General features: G+C 38.4%; 2 protein-coding genes across 3 annotated transcripts in view; both read left to right on the top strand.

Annotated features, from left to right (window-relative positions):
- The window catches only part of RABL3 (RAB, member of RAS oncogene family like 3), an 82,858-nt gene extending 76,674 nt beyond the window's left edge, over window positions 1–6,184 (top strand). Inside the window, exons 6-8 of the mRNA XM_037836366.1 lie at window positions 1,520–1,591; window positions 4,381–4,419; window positions 4,952–6,184. Of these exons, the coding sequence (XP_037692294.1) occupies window positions 1,520–1,591; window positions 4,381–4,419; window positions 4,952–5,017 (177 nt within the window). The 3' untranslated portion in view covers window positions 5,018–6,184. The remainder of the gene's footprint in view (window positions 1–1,519; window positions 1,592–4,380; window positions 4,420–4,951) is intronic.
- A 6,179-nt stretch (window positions 6,185–12,363) lies between these two features.
- The window catches only part of HGD (homogentisate 1,2-dioxygenase), a 79,174-nt gene continuing 74,127 nt past the window's right edge, over window positions 12,364–17,410 (top strand). Inside the window, exon 1 of one of the 2 annotated variants that reach the window (XM_037836334.1) lies at window positions 12,364–12,555. In XM_037836334.1, coding sequence (XP_037692262.1) covers window positions 12,541–12,555 — 15 coding nt within the window. In that variant the 5' untranslated portion in view covers window positions 12,364–12,540. The remainder of the gene's footprint in view (window positions 12,556–17,410) is intronic. The other variant, XM_037836329.1, reaches the window with a different exon arrangement.

Raw genomic sequence — 17,410 nt, 5'->3', positions numbered from 1 at the left:
TCATCTATAAAATCTTGGGGTTGTTTTGTTTTTCGAGATTCTAATGACTATAATCAGTATTCATTTTGTAAAACATATCTGACACAGGTCTGTCTAAATCTGTCTCTTCTATGCCTCCACTGCTTTAGAAATATATTCAAATGTTTCAGTCTCTTTAATCCATATATGGAATTATCTTTGATATGTTAGCGGCTTTTGTGCCTAGATAGTGAATCTGATAGCATTTTCTTAGAATGAAGGGAGAAAGGAACTAATATTTCAGAACCTATTCTATGCCTGTCATATAGTATCTCATTTAGTTTTCACAAAAATGAGATGGATATTGTTATCCCCATTTCAAAACAAGTAATCTCCGCTTTAAAAGGTTTAGTATCCTAACCAAAGTGATACAACCTAGAAATGTTAGGCATGATATTCAGATTTGCAGCTTGCTGACTGCAAGATTCCTAATTTTTCTAGTTCTCTGTCATCTTTGAAATTTTTATTGTAGAAATCTCTTTAGTTTTGGTTTTGAAGAATTATTATCATTTATGATCAAAATTAAAAATTAAAGATCTGAACCTTGAACTGCTGTATATGAATAAAACAGGTGATATTACTGAATTCATTGGAAAGGCATCATTTGGGCCTAGAGATTACAAAACAGAATAAATGTGACAAAAATAATTTCAGTCATTTCCCAAGGGACAAAGAAGGTTTATACCTGGAAAACAAATATCAATTTTGCAAGAGAGCCTATGTAGTATCTTCATAGTTTGGTTTTGGGTGGGATTTGTGATAAAAATTGAACTACTCTCTCTCTTAAGATGGCAAGTCAGTGGTGGAATCCTGGGAGAAAGGGTAGTAAGCCTTTCAAGTCTCTTCTGTACTGATCATTGTAATTATTTAATGTGCCAGATTCTTGTCTATTCTGGGCTCCATTTTTCCCCTATTTTTAAAAATCTTATTAAACAATAGTAATATATCTGTTGCTGATTACTATCTAAACACAGTATTTTTGTGACCTGCCAAGAGATAGATGTAGTGCCTTGTATTCATTTAGTGAACAAGAAATCCCTTACAACTGTTCTGTTTGGTTTAAGCTCCTCTAAACCCCAACCTGCTTAGTATTTGATTAGTTGAGTACTGGTGAGTAAATAGTACTAAAAGTGAAGGATTTACTGTTTTTAATGCTCTATTTCTGATTTCTAGGGTAAATGCAGGTGGGTCATCTCATCTGATTAGCACCTTGGTTCTGTTATAAGTACAAAATTAGCAATCCTGTTTTCCTTTATGAATTATTTGGTGATGAATGCATTAATGCAGTATCCTCTAAAATTGCTTAAATGACAGTAAGTAGCTTTCTCTTCCTTTAGCACTTTCTTCTTGCTTCATGCATCATAATTTGAAACTATTTTAATATTTTTTGAGTACTATGCCTAATATTTTACCATAAAAATATGCAACAGGAACAGTAATGACTAACAAAGAGCTTATGTTTTCTGACTATTAATTGTAACTCTTATGTTTTATCTTCTAGGATTGCACAAATCCACGATACTTAGCTGCAGGTTCTTCCAATGCTGTCAAGCTTAGTAGGTTTTTTGATAAGGTAATGGCTTCAATTAAGTTATTTTTAAACTTAATTTATGTTTTATGAGAGTTTAAATTCTTTGTAGCATGCTATTTCCCTTTATTCCTTTGTCCTAAACTTTGCTGCCTGCATAATACCCATTTTGATCCCTCTTACCTGTTAGTATAATTACTCAAGTACTGCTGATGTGTTCTCTCAGCAAAAGGTGAAAGCAACTGGATTTAAATGAGGTTTTTGAAAAGATACGTAATTTCCCTCCTTAAAATAATTTATATTTCCTCATTTTCTAACTCTTTTTATGCTCATCTACCCCCAAAAGGCACTGAACTGAGGAGCTTCTGCTTAAAGCCCTGAATTCTTTTTACTCTGCCAGCTATTAATGTTTTCTGCACAAGTGTTTCTATTAATTTGTGATGCTGTATTGTCATCTTCTTGATTCTCTAATGTTTCCCTATTAGTAACTTTGCATTCCAATTTTGACTCTGTGCTAGTATCATCCCAGTGTCCTGGACTGGAATGAAAGTGTAGAATGACACATTAGAGCACTGTTTGTCTTCCCTTCATAAGGCTGTACATTGCATTACACATAGTACTGCCCAAGTTTAGATTGTTTGGCCAATATTAACATTGCATAGTAAAGTAAAATAGGATATATTTCTGTGTATAATGTTGCAAAAGATTAATTTCTGTATTATATTTCCTTTTAAGTGTAGTCTCCTAAGAAAAACATTTCCCTCCTCATATCTCTTTTTTATGAATCATTTTTCTTATGACCATTGAAGGCTGTAGTGTTTGTCCCTTTTGTCCACTCTCTCACCATAAGATAAGTCCTCTCCCCTCCATGATTAATATTAGACCATTCAGAAAATTCTTCTTTGCAAAACTTTTCAACTGGTGTGTGGCGAAAATGTTACACATGTGCCCGAGGTATTGACCCTCTCAGTTCTCAGAACATCCGGAGCCCTCTAGTAGGTGATTATCAGTCTTTTCATTTACCCCAGTGTGCTATACAAATATTAGCATTTTCTAAATGTGGTGTGCCATGACACAAAAAATGTTGGGAAGCACTGCAAGGAACTAAATTTTCTCTTCACAGTTTTCAAACTTAAAATATAAGAACTTCCATTTGATCGAGACCTGTGGTCCCCATCTGACACAAAATTCAATCCCTTAAAAGCAACATCGTTTAGATATGTGACTGACCTGGAAAGATAAGTAATATTTTAATTTTGTAATTAACAAATAAGATGAAATAAATTGTAGCATAGAGAGACAATAGCTTATAGACTAGTGGGACACACGTTGTCAGGCAAGGCTTTATTAAAAAAAAATGTTTTGAGGTGGAACTTGGTTAGTTTTCTGGAGGGAGCAAGATTTGGTAAGAAAAGGACACTGCAAGTGGGGAGTGAGGAATCATGAGCAATGACAAAAGGCTGCCTATGTCACAACAAAAAGAACATGGATTAGGAAGTTGGCCAGACCTCCTCACTGAGGTGATTATCTGAAACCAAGGGATCTGGCAGCTAAATCTAGAGTTTTGCATGGTTTTTTTGTATACTAGATCTTCCAGAATCACTGCAAGGATTTCTCCAAGAAAGAGTCTGACTCCTTCTCCAGACTCCCTTGGCTACTAGTAATTCATCCTCACTCTAGAATGACAAGGAACATAGAGGAAAAGGAGTCAGTCCCTTCTTGGTTTGTGTGTGAGAAAGTATTTTGAGATGTACACTAATTGTGAACCAGCTTTTCTACCTTGGAGTCCAGTTTGCCCTGGGTCTCTTGTGGCTCAAAGTAACCCAGCATAGTCGTCAAAATAGAAAGAGAGCCGAAGATATGTCAGGAGCAGACTGACCCAGGTCTGGAAGAAGACACTCTGAGCTCATTCAGAGCAATTCTTAGCTTCATCATTCTAGCTTTGCACGTCATTAAGAGTTCAGCTCCAGCCAATCTGTATTCTTATCTAATGAGACAAGAATTAACTTTTCTTATTATAGCAGCTCTATGTAAAGAAGATAATAGTGCCTCTGCAACCATTGCAATTTCTCAAGTGTTAGAACAGAATTAATGATTTTTTAAAATGTTTTTCATCTTCCAAAAACGTGGTGTTCTTAAACTCATTGTATTAGGACATATTTTGAGGGGTTTTCCCCAACATTAGTAATGGATTTGTGCAGCTCCATCTACTGCTTTAACTTGTTTCTCCTCTGACCCAATACAGACAATTCTGAAACTACTGAATTAAGGGTGTAGATAAGTCCATAAAAAGAAACTAATTGACTGTTTTTAGTGTTGTGCCATCTGTCTACATTAAGAAGCTACAAAATTTATCACTGTGTTTACTGCAGGGATATGGCAGTTCACTATATTACACAGTCACCCCTTAAGTACAGGAATAGCTGTACTGTTGTCGTAGGCAAATGTTTTGCTTTTATCTATGGATTCTGTTTGGTACCTGGTGATATTTCCCTTTTGGGGGTGACTGCTAGGAAACTTAGGGCCAAATTGCTACCATACACTAGGAATTGCATGGGATCCTATGTCTTTGGTTTCATTTCAGTCTCTGGTTATTTGGTTGTTTCTGTTTATTCATTTAGTTTCTGATCCATTATTAATGCTTTCTGGAAGACTCCCACAGTGGTGATCACAGTACCAGATTTTAATTCACTGTACTAAATGTCTAGAACTATTCAAAAGATTCTTTGTTTGAATATACGCCTTTTAGTCCCGTTGGTGACCATTACAGTTAGCCACTTTTTCCAGGTATGTATGCTGAGCCCTTAAAATCTTTCTCTATTTATTTCTTACAGGTCATAGAGAAGAGATACTTTTTAAGAGAGGGTAATCAGGTTGGTATCTAACTTTTCTTGGTAAAATGAAGTCTTTTTAGAAGCAGTTTTAAAATGCAGGGAGAAGTCCCTTGTAGGCACAAGCAACTGTTTTCTTCTGTCCTGTTAAGTACAAAAGGAGGGAAAAGGAAAAATAAAGGCCTAAGAAACAAGAAGCCAGGAATAAGGCTACATTATAAAATAATAAAAGGATATGTTTTGCTGAGGCTCCAGAGGTATATATTCAGAGTTTATCATGATGCAAATAATTCATATAACACTCTGATAGGTGAGTATTATGAGATTCACCTTCATCCTCTCTGATTTAAATTACACTGTCAGCAGTTTGTTGACAAATCTTCTCCATTTTGGTACAATTTATTTTCATTTTTTAAGCTTCAGTGATTTTCCAAGTAAAATCTCGGAGAGCTCATTCTTTAAAGAACAACTGGAGGACATACAGAAACAGAAAATAATAAAAAGATTTAAAAGGCTATTAGCATTTGAACTCTTCCTGCTTACAACTTAATGTGATTATCTTTCTTGCCTACAGATTCCAGGCTTTCCTGATAGAAAAAGGTTTGGGGGAGGAACATTAAAGAGCCTTCATTATGACTAAATTACACTCATCGTTTGGAAGAGTGAGCAAGCAGTGGTGATTTTTCACAGCTTTTCTCTTGCTGTGTCAATTATTAACGTCTCAGCCTTTTAAGGAAATCATCTTGAAATACCACCCTTCAGCCTCACCCTCTAATGGAAAAATGAAAGGAAGTGACAATGTGGGGGGTCCAGACTTGGTCCCCATTCTCTCCATTCCTCAGCTTTCTGTCCCCATTTATAGATTATGTAAAAGCCTTGTGGAAATATGATATGTTGTCAAAATGGTACAGTAAATGAGCAGTGACAGAGTGCTGCAGAGAAAATTTACTCTTGCCTAGATCTGGAGGGTTTTTAATGGGTCTGTAATTTTCCCACACTTATTGCTGAAGGTTTAATTAAGTACTTCAAAAATGTATCTCTATTGTTTTACCTTCTTGAGGGGAAAAGTTATGTTAACCAGCCCTAAGTTGTCCACCCCAAACAATCTCTTTGTCATTTTCGAAGAAGCAAAATGGTGCTATTTAATTGTCGCCACCCTCATCACACACTGGGATACCTAATAATAGCAACCCTTGTCTGCCTCTCTTTCTCTCCTTTGCAAATCGCTCAGTGGCTGGAAGAGGCAGACTAATAGCTGGAGTTAAATATAAATACAGATTAATAATACATAGAGAACAGCAGTACCAGAAAAGATGAATACTGTGAAAAATTGGCAGCTCACTAAATCCTTCACTCTTTAGGTTACAGCTATCTGCAGTCTCTTACTGTTTCTGTTTTGGAATTAGGTAGGATGAAATCTGAGACCTGCAGAGGGACAGTAAGAGAAATTTACAGCCTCTTGAGTTTTTATTTTTTTGAGGAAGTCAACTCCCTGAAATGTCCCTTAAATATAGTCAGTATACTAAGAAAACGATTCTTTGTGTCAACAGTGTATTTATGGAGAGAAGTAAGAGTAAGTTTCACAGGGGCACATTTACATGAATTATGGAATAGAATTCTTGGATTTTGTAATCACTCCAATACTATATTTACTATCACATTGATTTTTGTGTGTTTTGAGTGGAATTTGGGGGGTGGTGTATGTGTATGCATAATTGTTCATTGTTATATTTTTACCCGTCTTTTTTGCTTGTTTAATTCTCTCTGCTCCAGTACTTCCTTAATGAATAAACCTCGTTTCCCAAAACTGTAATTTGTTTCCTTTTCAGCACCTTACCACCCATATTCTTTATTCAGCTCTGCTACTGGTCTCTGCACTCCTGATTTTGCGTAGATTAAAATAAATAAATAAATAAATAAATATACAGTTTCACTTTCTCATTTTAAAACAAAGGAATAAAAACTAAATTCACTCTATTCTGTTTTAATTAAATTTCAGAAGTACTCTGGATATCAAGGTACACTAAAAGAGGATATTAAAATAAGAATGTAAGAGTACTTTTAGAAAAGCAGCCTTGAGAATTTCAAAAAGGATTTTTAAAGCACTTTCATCAACTAGAATATTCTCCTGTCTTTCTTCACTTCTTCCCCCGCAAGACTTAGCCCTCACTTCTTTTTTGACATAAAGGAGAGCTATGCAAATCATGATCTGTATGTGGGATTTGGCACAAGTGTGTTGTGGCAGAGACTGTGTACTTGGTAAGTAGAAGTCCAAATGCACACACAAAGACCTAAACCAGCTAAAGCTCTTTGTGTTCCTTAAAAAATAAATTGATAGCCACTTTCTTTACTCCCCTTTCTTCCTCTTTCTTTCCTTTAATGAAAAATAAATTCATCCCAATTTCTTTATTTTCTCTCTTATTAGAATAAATAAATAAAAATTACCCCTCACTGATGGTTCCTCAGTCATCCTTGAAAAATTAACAGTACTCTTCAACTCCATTCCTTCTTGTTGCCAGGCTTTATTCCCTGACCTACAGTTTTCTAAGAAAAAATAATGTTTAATAGCCTAACATAAATCTGTTGGAAGTATATAGCAGTAAAATAAGACTGCCAAAATGAATATAAGCCAGAGTTCCTCATTAAGAATGTTTTTAAAACATAATTTTTGTTAAGACTTCCTGAGAACTCATGAAAATTGCTTTTAGATAATGACAAACAAGTGTAAATGCCAAAGTACTTTACAAAAGGTGTTCATTAAATCTTTAATTTTCCTACTTTCTTGATGAAACAAGTTTCTAGCAGTAGAAAGAGATTTTTTTTCCCTGTTGTTATTTAAAGCCCTAACCAGTGTTCCTACTCATTGTGAAGGTGACCAGATGTGAAGGCATACTGCCACTCATCTGTCCTGATGGGTAGGACCCTTAGTTGGAATCCAGTGTTTGGACTGGCCTCTCCACCTTAATGGTCTAAGAAGATCTGCTTCCAAGGGGTAGATCCTTTGCAGGTCAGCTTTGGTTCAGATTCTCTGCAGGTATCTGTGATATACTCCAAGTGCCCTGACACTGCTATTTTTCTGTCCATTCTGAAAATGGACTGCATGGACCTGATGTGCTAGGCTGTTAGGCAGAGATGAAGAGCTCTTAATGGCTGCCTTAATCAGAGATTTTGAGTCTTCAGTTCAATAGTGTGTGCTCCAGCACCCAGCATAGGAAGAGCCTTGTGTTAGGGTATTTAAAAGACATTAATTTAAAGCACGGGTAGCATCCTATTAAGAAATTTGAAGATCTAACAGGATGTCTGCATTTACTTAAAAATCTGTTAAAATTCAAAGGAGGGTACTGTTTGAAGGAAGGAGGAGAAGGAAATAAAAAATTCATTTCCCAAGTCTGAGCTAGACCACTGTGGTGGGAGGGGAAGGGTTCCAGGAATCTAGCCCTGGGGAAACCATGAGCCTCAAAATATTCCAAAGTATTTTTGCCAGAAGCCAAATGTACAGAGCTGGATAGGGCTGCTCCACAGAGTAAGAAAGAGACCAGGCTTCCAGTTACAGTTAGTCTATACCTCCGTTAAGGACTTAAACCATGGCTTACAGACTCTACAGTACCTAAAAGTCCCCTAAAGTGCTTGTTTACAGTGCAGATTCCAGGATTTCCATCCCCTCTTCCCCTTCTCAAGATTATGATTCCATGTATATGGGATGGGGCCAGGATTTCACACTTTTAACAGACCAGATGATTCTGATGCAGGTAATCCAGAGTCCTCCCTTTGAGAAAGACAGATAAACTCATCAAAATACATAGAATATACGGCATGTAGACTCTGTACTTTGTGAGCACCAATATAGCAGAGTTCATCAAAGATCATCTTTGGCTGCCTGTACATGATCTCACTTTAATGTAATGAACTGAACCACCCTGCCCTTCTCAAGGCTGCACCTGCCAAGGTGAACATAAGGTGATTGTCACAACCTCTGCTGGCAAAATGGGAAATCTTTGTCTTTGAGACAAATGTCTCTTACCATTTTGATTAGCACCACTTTCTTCCTTCCCAGCCTATTTAAGGACATTGCCTGTTCCACTGTCCACAATTATAACAAAATGCAGAGCTTTTAAGGAAAAGACCCTGAGAACAAATCCATGAAAGCTTTGGTAAGGAACATTGAAGGTTGTGGCACCTTTCATAGCAAAACTTCTTGCCTGGTCTATCAAAATAACATTTTTATTCAAAAATAATTATACTGGCAAATGTATAAAATTAACATTTTAATTTTCCCAATCCTTTCTGAGTAAGTGAAAGACTAACATTCAATTAAAGTGAATGATTCTAATGGTTGGGTAACAAGTCTTTTTGCAAATCTGGTTTGCAATTATTTGCTTTCAGCAGAATTAAAGGAGGCCCTAATCCAGTTGTTAACTGACAGATCATTAAAAATAACGTTTAATGATAGATCACAATGTGATTTTTTGGTATTTAATTTGGAAGGATAAGTGAATGATATTACCATAACAAAAATATCTACTTAGTTACGTGAACAAGTTTTCTCAACATTTCTATCTGTAAAGCTGAAAAATAGGATAAAAATTGATGCTAAATCCTGTCTCATTTTAGAAATAAGAATTAGAAATAAGTATTAATCATCCCTGGATATATGAATTAATTGGGGCAGGAGAGCCCCATCTATCTCATTCATAGATGCATTTCAAAAAAAAGTTTTTTTCCTTTTTTAGATTTAATAATTATTTATCAAAATGTATAGTATTTATGGACCATAAACCTAGAGAAGACTCCTCCAGTCTCCTGTCTAAAGGGTAAAACACTTGCTGATAGCATTCTGGGAGTGTAGCGGAGAAGGGAGTGGAGTTTTCATCACTAAGCAGAGGATAAACCCATCTTGTGTTAGAATCTGGGAGAAGCAGACATTTGGTTTCTACAATTCCTGCTTCTTTGCAGGTTCTCTGCCTCACTCATTCCCCACAGCAGATGCCTAAATTCATCCTCTCTGCCTGGTTTTTAGCAACTTTGATCTTTTTGCTCACAGTTTTGATACTGTGGCTCTACTCTGGTCCAGTAAATATTTGTCTTGCCCCTAAACACAACATTCCCTTTCCACTGGGTGTCTTGTTGCATGTTGTCACTCTGCCCAGAAGGTCCTCTCTTCAAAAACTAACAAAATTCTCTCCTTCCCAGAAAGAAGCCTTCAGTGACCAGACCCTTCCATGTCTCTCTTCAGTCTCACTGCCCCAAACTCAGTTCTTTGAAGAAACTGCACTCCCACTTCTCTATCTTTGCACATACTGTTCCCTCTACTAGAGGTCCTTTCTCTTGCTCTCTCTCTTATTCTGAGACTTAGCTCAGGCATATCTCCTTTGGGAAGCCATCCCATGCCCTGCTAGGCTAAGCCAGAAGCCCCAAATCACTCACCTACCACCCTGGGCTTTTCCTTATCACGGCACTTTATCACACTGTTTTGCAGTGGCCCCTTTATTGGTCAGTCTTCTCCAACACACTGCAAGCATTAAGGACTGAGTCTTAATCTCTGTATCCCCATATTTCACAGGGTCTAGCACATAGTAAGTCCTCAAAAACTGTTTAATAAATAAGTGCATGTGTGATTATATTAATTAAAATGAAAACTATCAGGCATAGAATCAAAGCTACCTGTACCTGTGTTTTATTTATTCTCAAGTCCCCCATGTATATATAGCACAGTGCCTGGCACATAATATTCAAATTATTATTTTCATAATGAAAATAAATATTCAAATACTTATTTTATTGAATCATTGTTTAAAAAAACCAACAGAAAAATACAGGAGCTAAAATTAACCCACTTAAGAGAAACCCCAAAAGTTTGATGGTAGGTTCATTCCATGTTAAATGTTTTCAGGCCCCTCAAAGTAATTTTCATCCTGTCAAGGATCTGTAATCACTTTCTTTAGAAATCTCTCACTTTCAGAAAGAACTGAAACACCTCTCAGCACTAGTTTAAAAGCTGGTTCAATGGAAAGAGCAAAGAAAGTTTATGGAAAAATAAAACAGTAAAGCTTCTCCTTTTTCTTTTGTTGACTCCCATACCTCCTTTTTCCCCCTAACCACCAAAGCCTAACTTCCAGGGATCAATAGAGATTCAAGACTCAATGTACTCATAAACTCAGGTATGCAAGAAATGTTTTTCTTGAATTCAGTTTCTATTTTTGAGTCTGCAGATGACAGGAATAGTGAAAACTTAGCCTTAATAAAGTCAAGGTCTCCATCCCTCTACCTCACAGCTCGCAGGTTTTCATATAAATGCCAGAGAGGCTTATATAACACCACAATGTCATCATCCAACTGTAATGACATATCCTGAGATGACTGAAAACCTACATGCTCTACAGGCAATAATCCACACAGTTTGCTGCAAACCTGTCATTTGTTTCCATCAGCACGGCCCCTTCAGCCTGGCCCTCTCTGTCATTCCACTAACCTCTCATACAACTCTTCATACACAGGCAAATCATTCTGCTGCTACTGCACTATGCTGGAGCCTGGGGACCTCTGGAGGTTGTTTAGACCCATTCATCTAAAGCAGAAGATCTCAAACTAGCAGCCCATAGGCACTTCAAACCTGCATACATGTTCTTTGACTACATAAGCGTATCAGTTATTATCACTGCTTAACAAGCCACCCCAAAACTTAGTGACATAAAGCACCATTTTATTTGCTTGCAATTCTGTGGGGCTGCAATTCAGGCTGGGTTTAGCTGATGGTTCTTCTGTTGGTCTCAAGTGGGGTCACACATGCGTCTGCAGTCATCTGGCTGTTCAGATGGTGCTGGATGGCCCCAACTTGCCTTATACACATGACTGGCAGGCAGTGCTGGCAGTTGGCTGGGTTTTTCACCCCACACAGTCTCTCATTCTCAAGAAGGCAAGCCTGGCTTCTTGGCACGGTGGTCTCAGCCAGCAAAAAATGGCCAAGTCCTAAGTCACGAGCACTCTTCAAGCCTCTGTTTGTTTCATGTTTGCTAGTATCCCATCAGCCAAAGAAAGATTCAAGGAGGTAAGGAAAAAAACTCCATCTCTTGAAGGGAGGAGCACTAAAGTCACATTAAAAAGGGGCATGCATACAAGGATGAGAAGAAATCATGGACATTTTTGCAAGTTATAATGGGGTTTTTTGTTTGATTTAGTTCCAACATTTAAAAATTGGGAGCTTCATATAAAACACCTTGTCTTGAAAAATGACCTAGCCTACTTTACTTATTTTCATTTTCAGCTTGGTCTATTGCATTTGAGTTTCTGATGAATACGCCTAGTTTCTGGGATTGCTTGAAATTAAGTGAAGTAATGTCTGTGGGAAAATCTGGGACAAAGCGCTAGATATATGTTTTCTTCCTTTCTGAATCCTGCTAGCCAGGAAGTTAGTACTTGACCGTGACTAAGGAGAGTAGCCAAGATGGAAGACAAAGGGATTCATGAAAAAGGTGACTAGAAAGTAATCTGTTGGCCTGTTTTTTGAGTGGTAAGGGTATTCGGAAACAAAATTTTTCAAGAATTGATAAGAACACTGAATATAGTTGAAGAAATTCAGAACAATAGTAATAATCCAAAAGTTTCATTTTTTATTCAATTTGCTTTAAATGAACAGTTTACCCAAGACCTGAGCTCATCCCTGGGGAGCACCTGTAAAGAGCTGTCTAGTCCTGTCTAGTCCCTGTCTTCAGGCAGCACTCTGTATTGTTCCTTTCCGGTCTGAATTAAGACTGAGTGCAGGCTCCTCCACCTCACCCAGCAGGTACTAACTACCACATGTCTTTTTCCAGATTGCTTTAAATTCCCTGCCTTTAGTAATAAGCTCCTATCTTCTAACTGGAACAAATAACTTACCTCAGGTAAAGAAGAGCCAGGCCATAGCAAACATTTCCAGAAACAGCCTGTGTTTAATCAAAACCAAAGGCACTTATGTAAACAGTTCAGAAATGAGCTTCCTGGACTTTCTCCCCACTCCATCAGGCAGTTAGGCAACAATCTCAGCCAGTTTGAGTGAACTGCTGCCCCGTTAGGCACAGCCACAAGAACATTCAGACGGTGGTTTGAGAGAGAAACGGAAGACTGTTACCTTCAGATCCTATCTGGGCCTGAGTTTCCCAAAGTCATCACGACTACAGCAGAAAGAGAATGGCTGAATTGAAGGTAAGTCACTTTCTGGCAGGATCACTGTGGCTGCTGAGAACTCAGCATGTCAGAGTTGAGAAGAACCTGGAGATACCCTGGTCCAAACCTCTGTTTTCTGAGGCTTCACCATAGTATCTGTGGGGTGGCTAGGGCTGCAGGACAAGGAAAAGGTGATAAGAGCAAAGAGGAAGCTCTTATTGACCATCTTTGACCTTTGCTCATTTCAAATATCGTCTTGGGAATCTGAAGGCATCATAAGGTCTTGTGCAGACTCATTTCTCACTGTGTCTGTTTCCCACCCTACTTTCTGACACCTTCCTGTAGCTGCAGCATCTTGGGCTGCTTCCAGTCAGTCAATTAGATCTGTTTAATCTATTCAGTTATTATGAGGCTCAAAATCAACACTTGGCCAGTAGAATCCCTACCACCCCCTCTAGAAAATAATTCCTCTTAATTTAATGTGATCTTGGAAGGTATGTGTGGGTTATATGCTATTAGGTTCTAGGCAATTTATGGATTAACTCATTTTGCAATCCTCAAAATAAATCTGAGATATAGGTGCTATTTCTATTTAACCAAAAAGGAAAGTAAAGTTCAGAGCAATTAAGTGACTGGCCTAAGGTCACTGCTGGTAAGAGATGCAGACTGGACTAGAAACGGGTTTGTCTGAATCCAAAGCTCTGGCTCTAAAAGGAGCCTTAGTGGCACCTATTAGACTGAGTGCCTTGAGGGCAGAGAAAGGGAGCATGTCCCCCGTGCCTGCAACTGGTTTGCCCAGCCAGGCTCGCATCAGTGCCCAACACATGCATATGGAACTGAAAAGAACTGCTCAGAACCTTGGCTCAAGTCAGGTGGGCCAGACCCTAGGCTTCTCCCTGGGATGCAGGGTTTGGGCACTTCATTAATGCCCTTCAAGTAGAATCATACACTCAACTCTGGAGTAAAAGTGTTTGTTTCTTTGCCTTTATGCCTGACTGAGAGTTTACTCTCATTTCTTCATTCAGCAACTATTACCTGCTAGGCACATGATGCCACAGATTCATTTGCAACAGGAACTGAATCTGGATTAGGTGGAATCAAGAGAAAGTTCCTAAAGGAGGCTGTAAGTCTTAAGAGAGATGTAGGAGTTGGCTAATGAAGAAAGACAGGGGCCAGAGGAGATATCAAGTGCAAAGACACAGCATGTGCCAAAAGTCCTGCAAGTTTTGGCATCCAAGAGTGTTTCTGCTAAATTCAAGTTGCTGGGGGTACAGCCAAGAGGATATAGCCAGGAGGTGGTTGGATGTACAGATCTGGAGCCAGGGGTAGTGGACAAGACTAGGAGCACAGATATATGTCAGTGATGGTAGTTTAAGTTTTGCAAGACAGAGATTGCATAGAAATTTTCTTTCCTTATGAAAATCATGTGGGGAAGTTCAGCAGGGATTGGACACATCTTTACCATTTATAAATAAATTATATCTAAAATCCTATCCTGCTGTAATTTTTAAACGGCTTTTTATGCACAGCACCAGCACACCAATGTAAATTGCATGCAGGTCTTTGTTCTCAATTTCAAAGGCATTCATTTCTCAGCCTGCTGTCTAATCTCCAAAGGAAAGGTTAGCTCTAGAGGTCAGGAATCCAAACACAGAAAGCCAGATTGCATCATTTTCATTCTAATCAATAAGCATTATATAATTTAAAAATATTTATCAGCTTTTATTTCTTCATTTTAATGGATATGTCAACACAAAGCATCAAGTAAAATCACATTTACATAAAGTTACCACAACCAAGGGAAGAAAATTCAAGAGACAAAATAAAATGAAATTTAAAATAGACTACTCTATGTTCTTGAGTAAGTTGCTTGACTTCAAGCTTTGTTTTCCTCATTTCTAAAATGAAAAGCTGCTTTAGTATGCAGACTTGGAGCCCTACCACCAAGAATTCTGATATTCTATGTCCAGGTTTGTATATTTAACCAGGTTAAATGGTGGTTAGCCAGAGATGAGACTGACTGGTCTAGATAATTATATTTGTTTCCCATTGCTGTTGTAACAAATTGACACAGATATAGTGGCTTAAAACAACACAAATTTATTCTCTTACCGTTTGGGAAGTCAAAAGTCCAAAATCCACCTCAGTGGACTAAAGCCAAGGTGTAGCAGGGATGGTTCCTCCTGGAGGCTCTAGGGGAGAATCCATTTACTTGCCTTTTCCTGCATCTAGAGGCCACCTGTCTGACTCGACTCGTGGCACCTTCTTCCACCTTCTGCATGCATCAGTCCAAGCTCTGCTTCCATCATCACATCACCTTTTTCTCTTCCGTAGTCAAATCTCCCTGTATCTCACTCTTACAAGGACAGTTGCAATATTTAGGGCCCACCCAGATAATCCAAGAAAATATCCTGTCTCCAGATCCTTAACTTAATCACATCTGCAAAGTTTCTTTTGCTATGTAAGGTAACATTCATATGTGCCATGTATTAGGGCATGGATAGCTTTAGGGGCCATTGTTCAGCCTTCTACAATAATCTTTTTAAGTTCTCCTAACAATTTGTAATCTATGTTCCCAAGAAGGTCAACTAGAAATACTGGACACTTTCCACAGAAATAAAGGTAGCTATAGTTCCATCTCTACACTGACTTCTCTCTCTTCCCTCCATGCCCAATAAAAGGAAGTGAGATATACCATCTGCTCATTCCATCAGGGCGTTGCCTAGAATCAGAGTCAGGAGAAAGCACCTCTTAAAACTACTCTGACAAATAAATGATATCCTGGGGACCAGGTGAGTGCCAAAGAACTGATGATACCGAAGTCAGATGGAGCACTGAAAATTGTTCGTTCATTTAGAAGTATGCATATAATTGTATAATTGTCTTGGAAAGAAGTGAAATCATATTTTTATGTTGGGTCAAATTATTCAGAAATCTGGTCTGAAGAAAACATACAAACACACTTGCTTAATGTTAGAATTTTTTTTTTTTTTTTTGTATAAGGTGTATTTTTACCCAGTAAATGAACCAACTGGAATTGAATATTTGGATTTTCACAACTGATAAAATCTGAGTTCAGAATCTGTCCTTGATCTGAAAGCCTTGTGAAATCAGCTGCAGAATACTGCTATTGCAATTCAGAAACCTTCAGCAGGGAGTGACATGGCATCTTAAAGCTCTAATAAATTCTTCTGTAATTTTTCTCTCACTGGATTAGGAAAACCAACTTATCTGATAGTGACTCAGCAGCTTCCACTTTCCTCTTCAACCAATGCACTCGCAGCTAGGATTGAGAAATCGATTCAGAACTCACACTTCTCTCAGTGCTAGGTGGCTCCCTTCCAAACCAGCAGCTGTTCTTTCTACACTCTTTTCTATTTTTTTTAAAAGCACTGTCTAAATCAAATGCTTCAAAACCACAAACATAAAGCCTTTCTGGAGGTCACTGTGGTGGCTCCACAAGAAGCTAAGTATGTGAGGACCATAAGGTCCTACAACCTCATTATGGGGTATGTATTTGGAAGATCAGAGAGTAGAGACATGAATAGACATTCGCACACTGGTGTTTATGGAGGCAGTATTCATGATTTGCAATGGGCGGAGGTGGCCTAAGGGTACACTGACTGAGGAACAGAATGGTAAACTGTGGTGTATGCATACAATGGAATATTGAGCAACCATGAGAAGGAGTGAAGTTGTGAGACACACAACGAGGTGAATGGATCCCTAGACAGCATGTTGAGTGAAGTACACCAGAAATCAAGGCAAATACTATAATGCCTCACCAATATGGACTAACTGCAATGTGTTAACTCAGAATTAAATCTTAGAGCACAGCCTAACAGGGAAATGATTATTGTAATGGTCCCTAGATCGTAAGCTCTTACAGCAGTCAAATCTATTCCTGAATTGTAGTGGCTATCTCCAAATTCTGAGATGTCGATCCCTTAATGTATAACCTGATTGGTTTCTGGAATATTGGGTATCTGTGTGACACCTGAAACTCAGAGCTAGAGCTCAGCAGATATGAATATCAGTATTAACGCATACAGCAAATGTTAAAAAAAAAAAAAAGCCCAAATAGAGCCCAGACGTCAATTAGAGATACGAATAAAGCAGATCTGGTTAATACTAGAGCAAATCAGGCCAAAGGGTAAAGGTTGAAACTGACTGTGTTCAAACTTCAACTTCCATGTGAGACCAAGGGAAGAGATGTTTATTTGGCGTAGAATCTATAGTTTCTAAACAATATAACTTCTACTGTCAGTTTGTTCCAACACTACAATTACATGGAACTTTGACTAGGAAGTGAGCTATGGTAGGTCTGTATAGATTAGAATGAAATAGCAACGCATCCTAAAGTAATTTGGGTTGGGAATAAAAATATATATTTGGGGACCCCCTGAAGAGCTGGGGGAGAATGCAGAGTTGTTGGACTTCCTCACCTGGATAGTTGCTGATGTTCTCACAAACATTGGAGACTGATGGCTTGATGTGCTGAGCCCTCTGTCTTGGGGCTGGCCCCTATGAAGCTTGTTGCTGCAAGGAGAGGCTAAACCTGCTTATAATTGTGCCTAAGAGACTCCCTCTGAGTGCCTCTTTGTTGCTCAGATGTGGCATTCTCTGTCTAACCAAGCCACCTTGGTGGGTAATCTTGCTGCCCTCCCTCCTAGTGGGACCTGACTCCCAGGGGTGTAAATCTCCCTGGCAATGCGGGATATGACTCCCAGGGATGAATCTGGACCCAGCATCATGGGATTGAGAACACCTTCTTGACCAAAAGAAGGATGCAAAATGAAACGAAATAAAGCTTCAGTAGCTGAGATTTCAAATGGAGTTGAGAGGTCACTCTCGTGGACATTCTTACGCACTATACAGATAACACTGTTTAGGT

The sequence above is a fragment of the Choloepus didactylus genome, chromosome 1, assembly GCF_015220235.1.
Source record: "Choloepus didactylus isolate mChoDid1 chromosome 1, mChoDid1.pri, whole genome shotgun sequence".
NCBI classification, from domain to species: domain Eukaryota; kingdom Metazoa; phylum Chordata; class Mammalia; order Pilosa; family Megalonychidae; genus Choloepus; species Choloepus didactylus.
The sequence above is the reverse complement of the archived record's forward strand: the minus strand, read 5'-3'. Positions and strand labels throughout refer to the sequence as shown.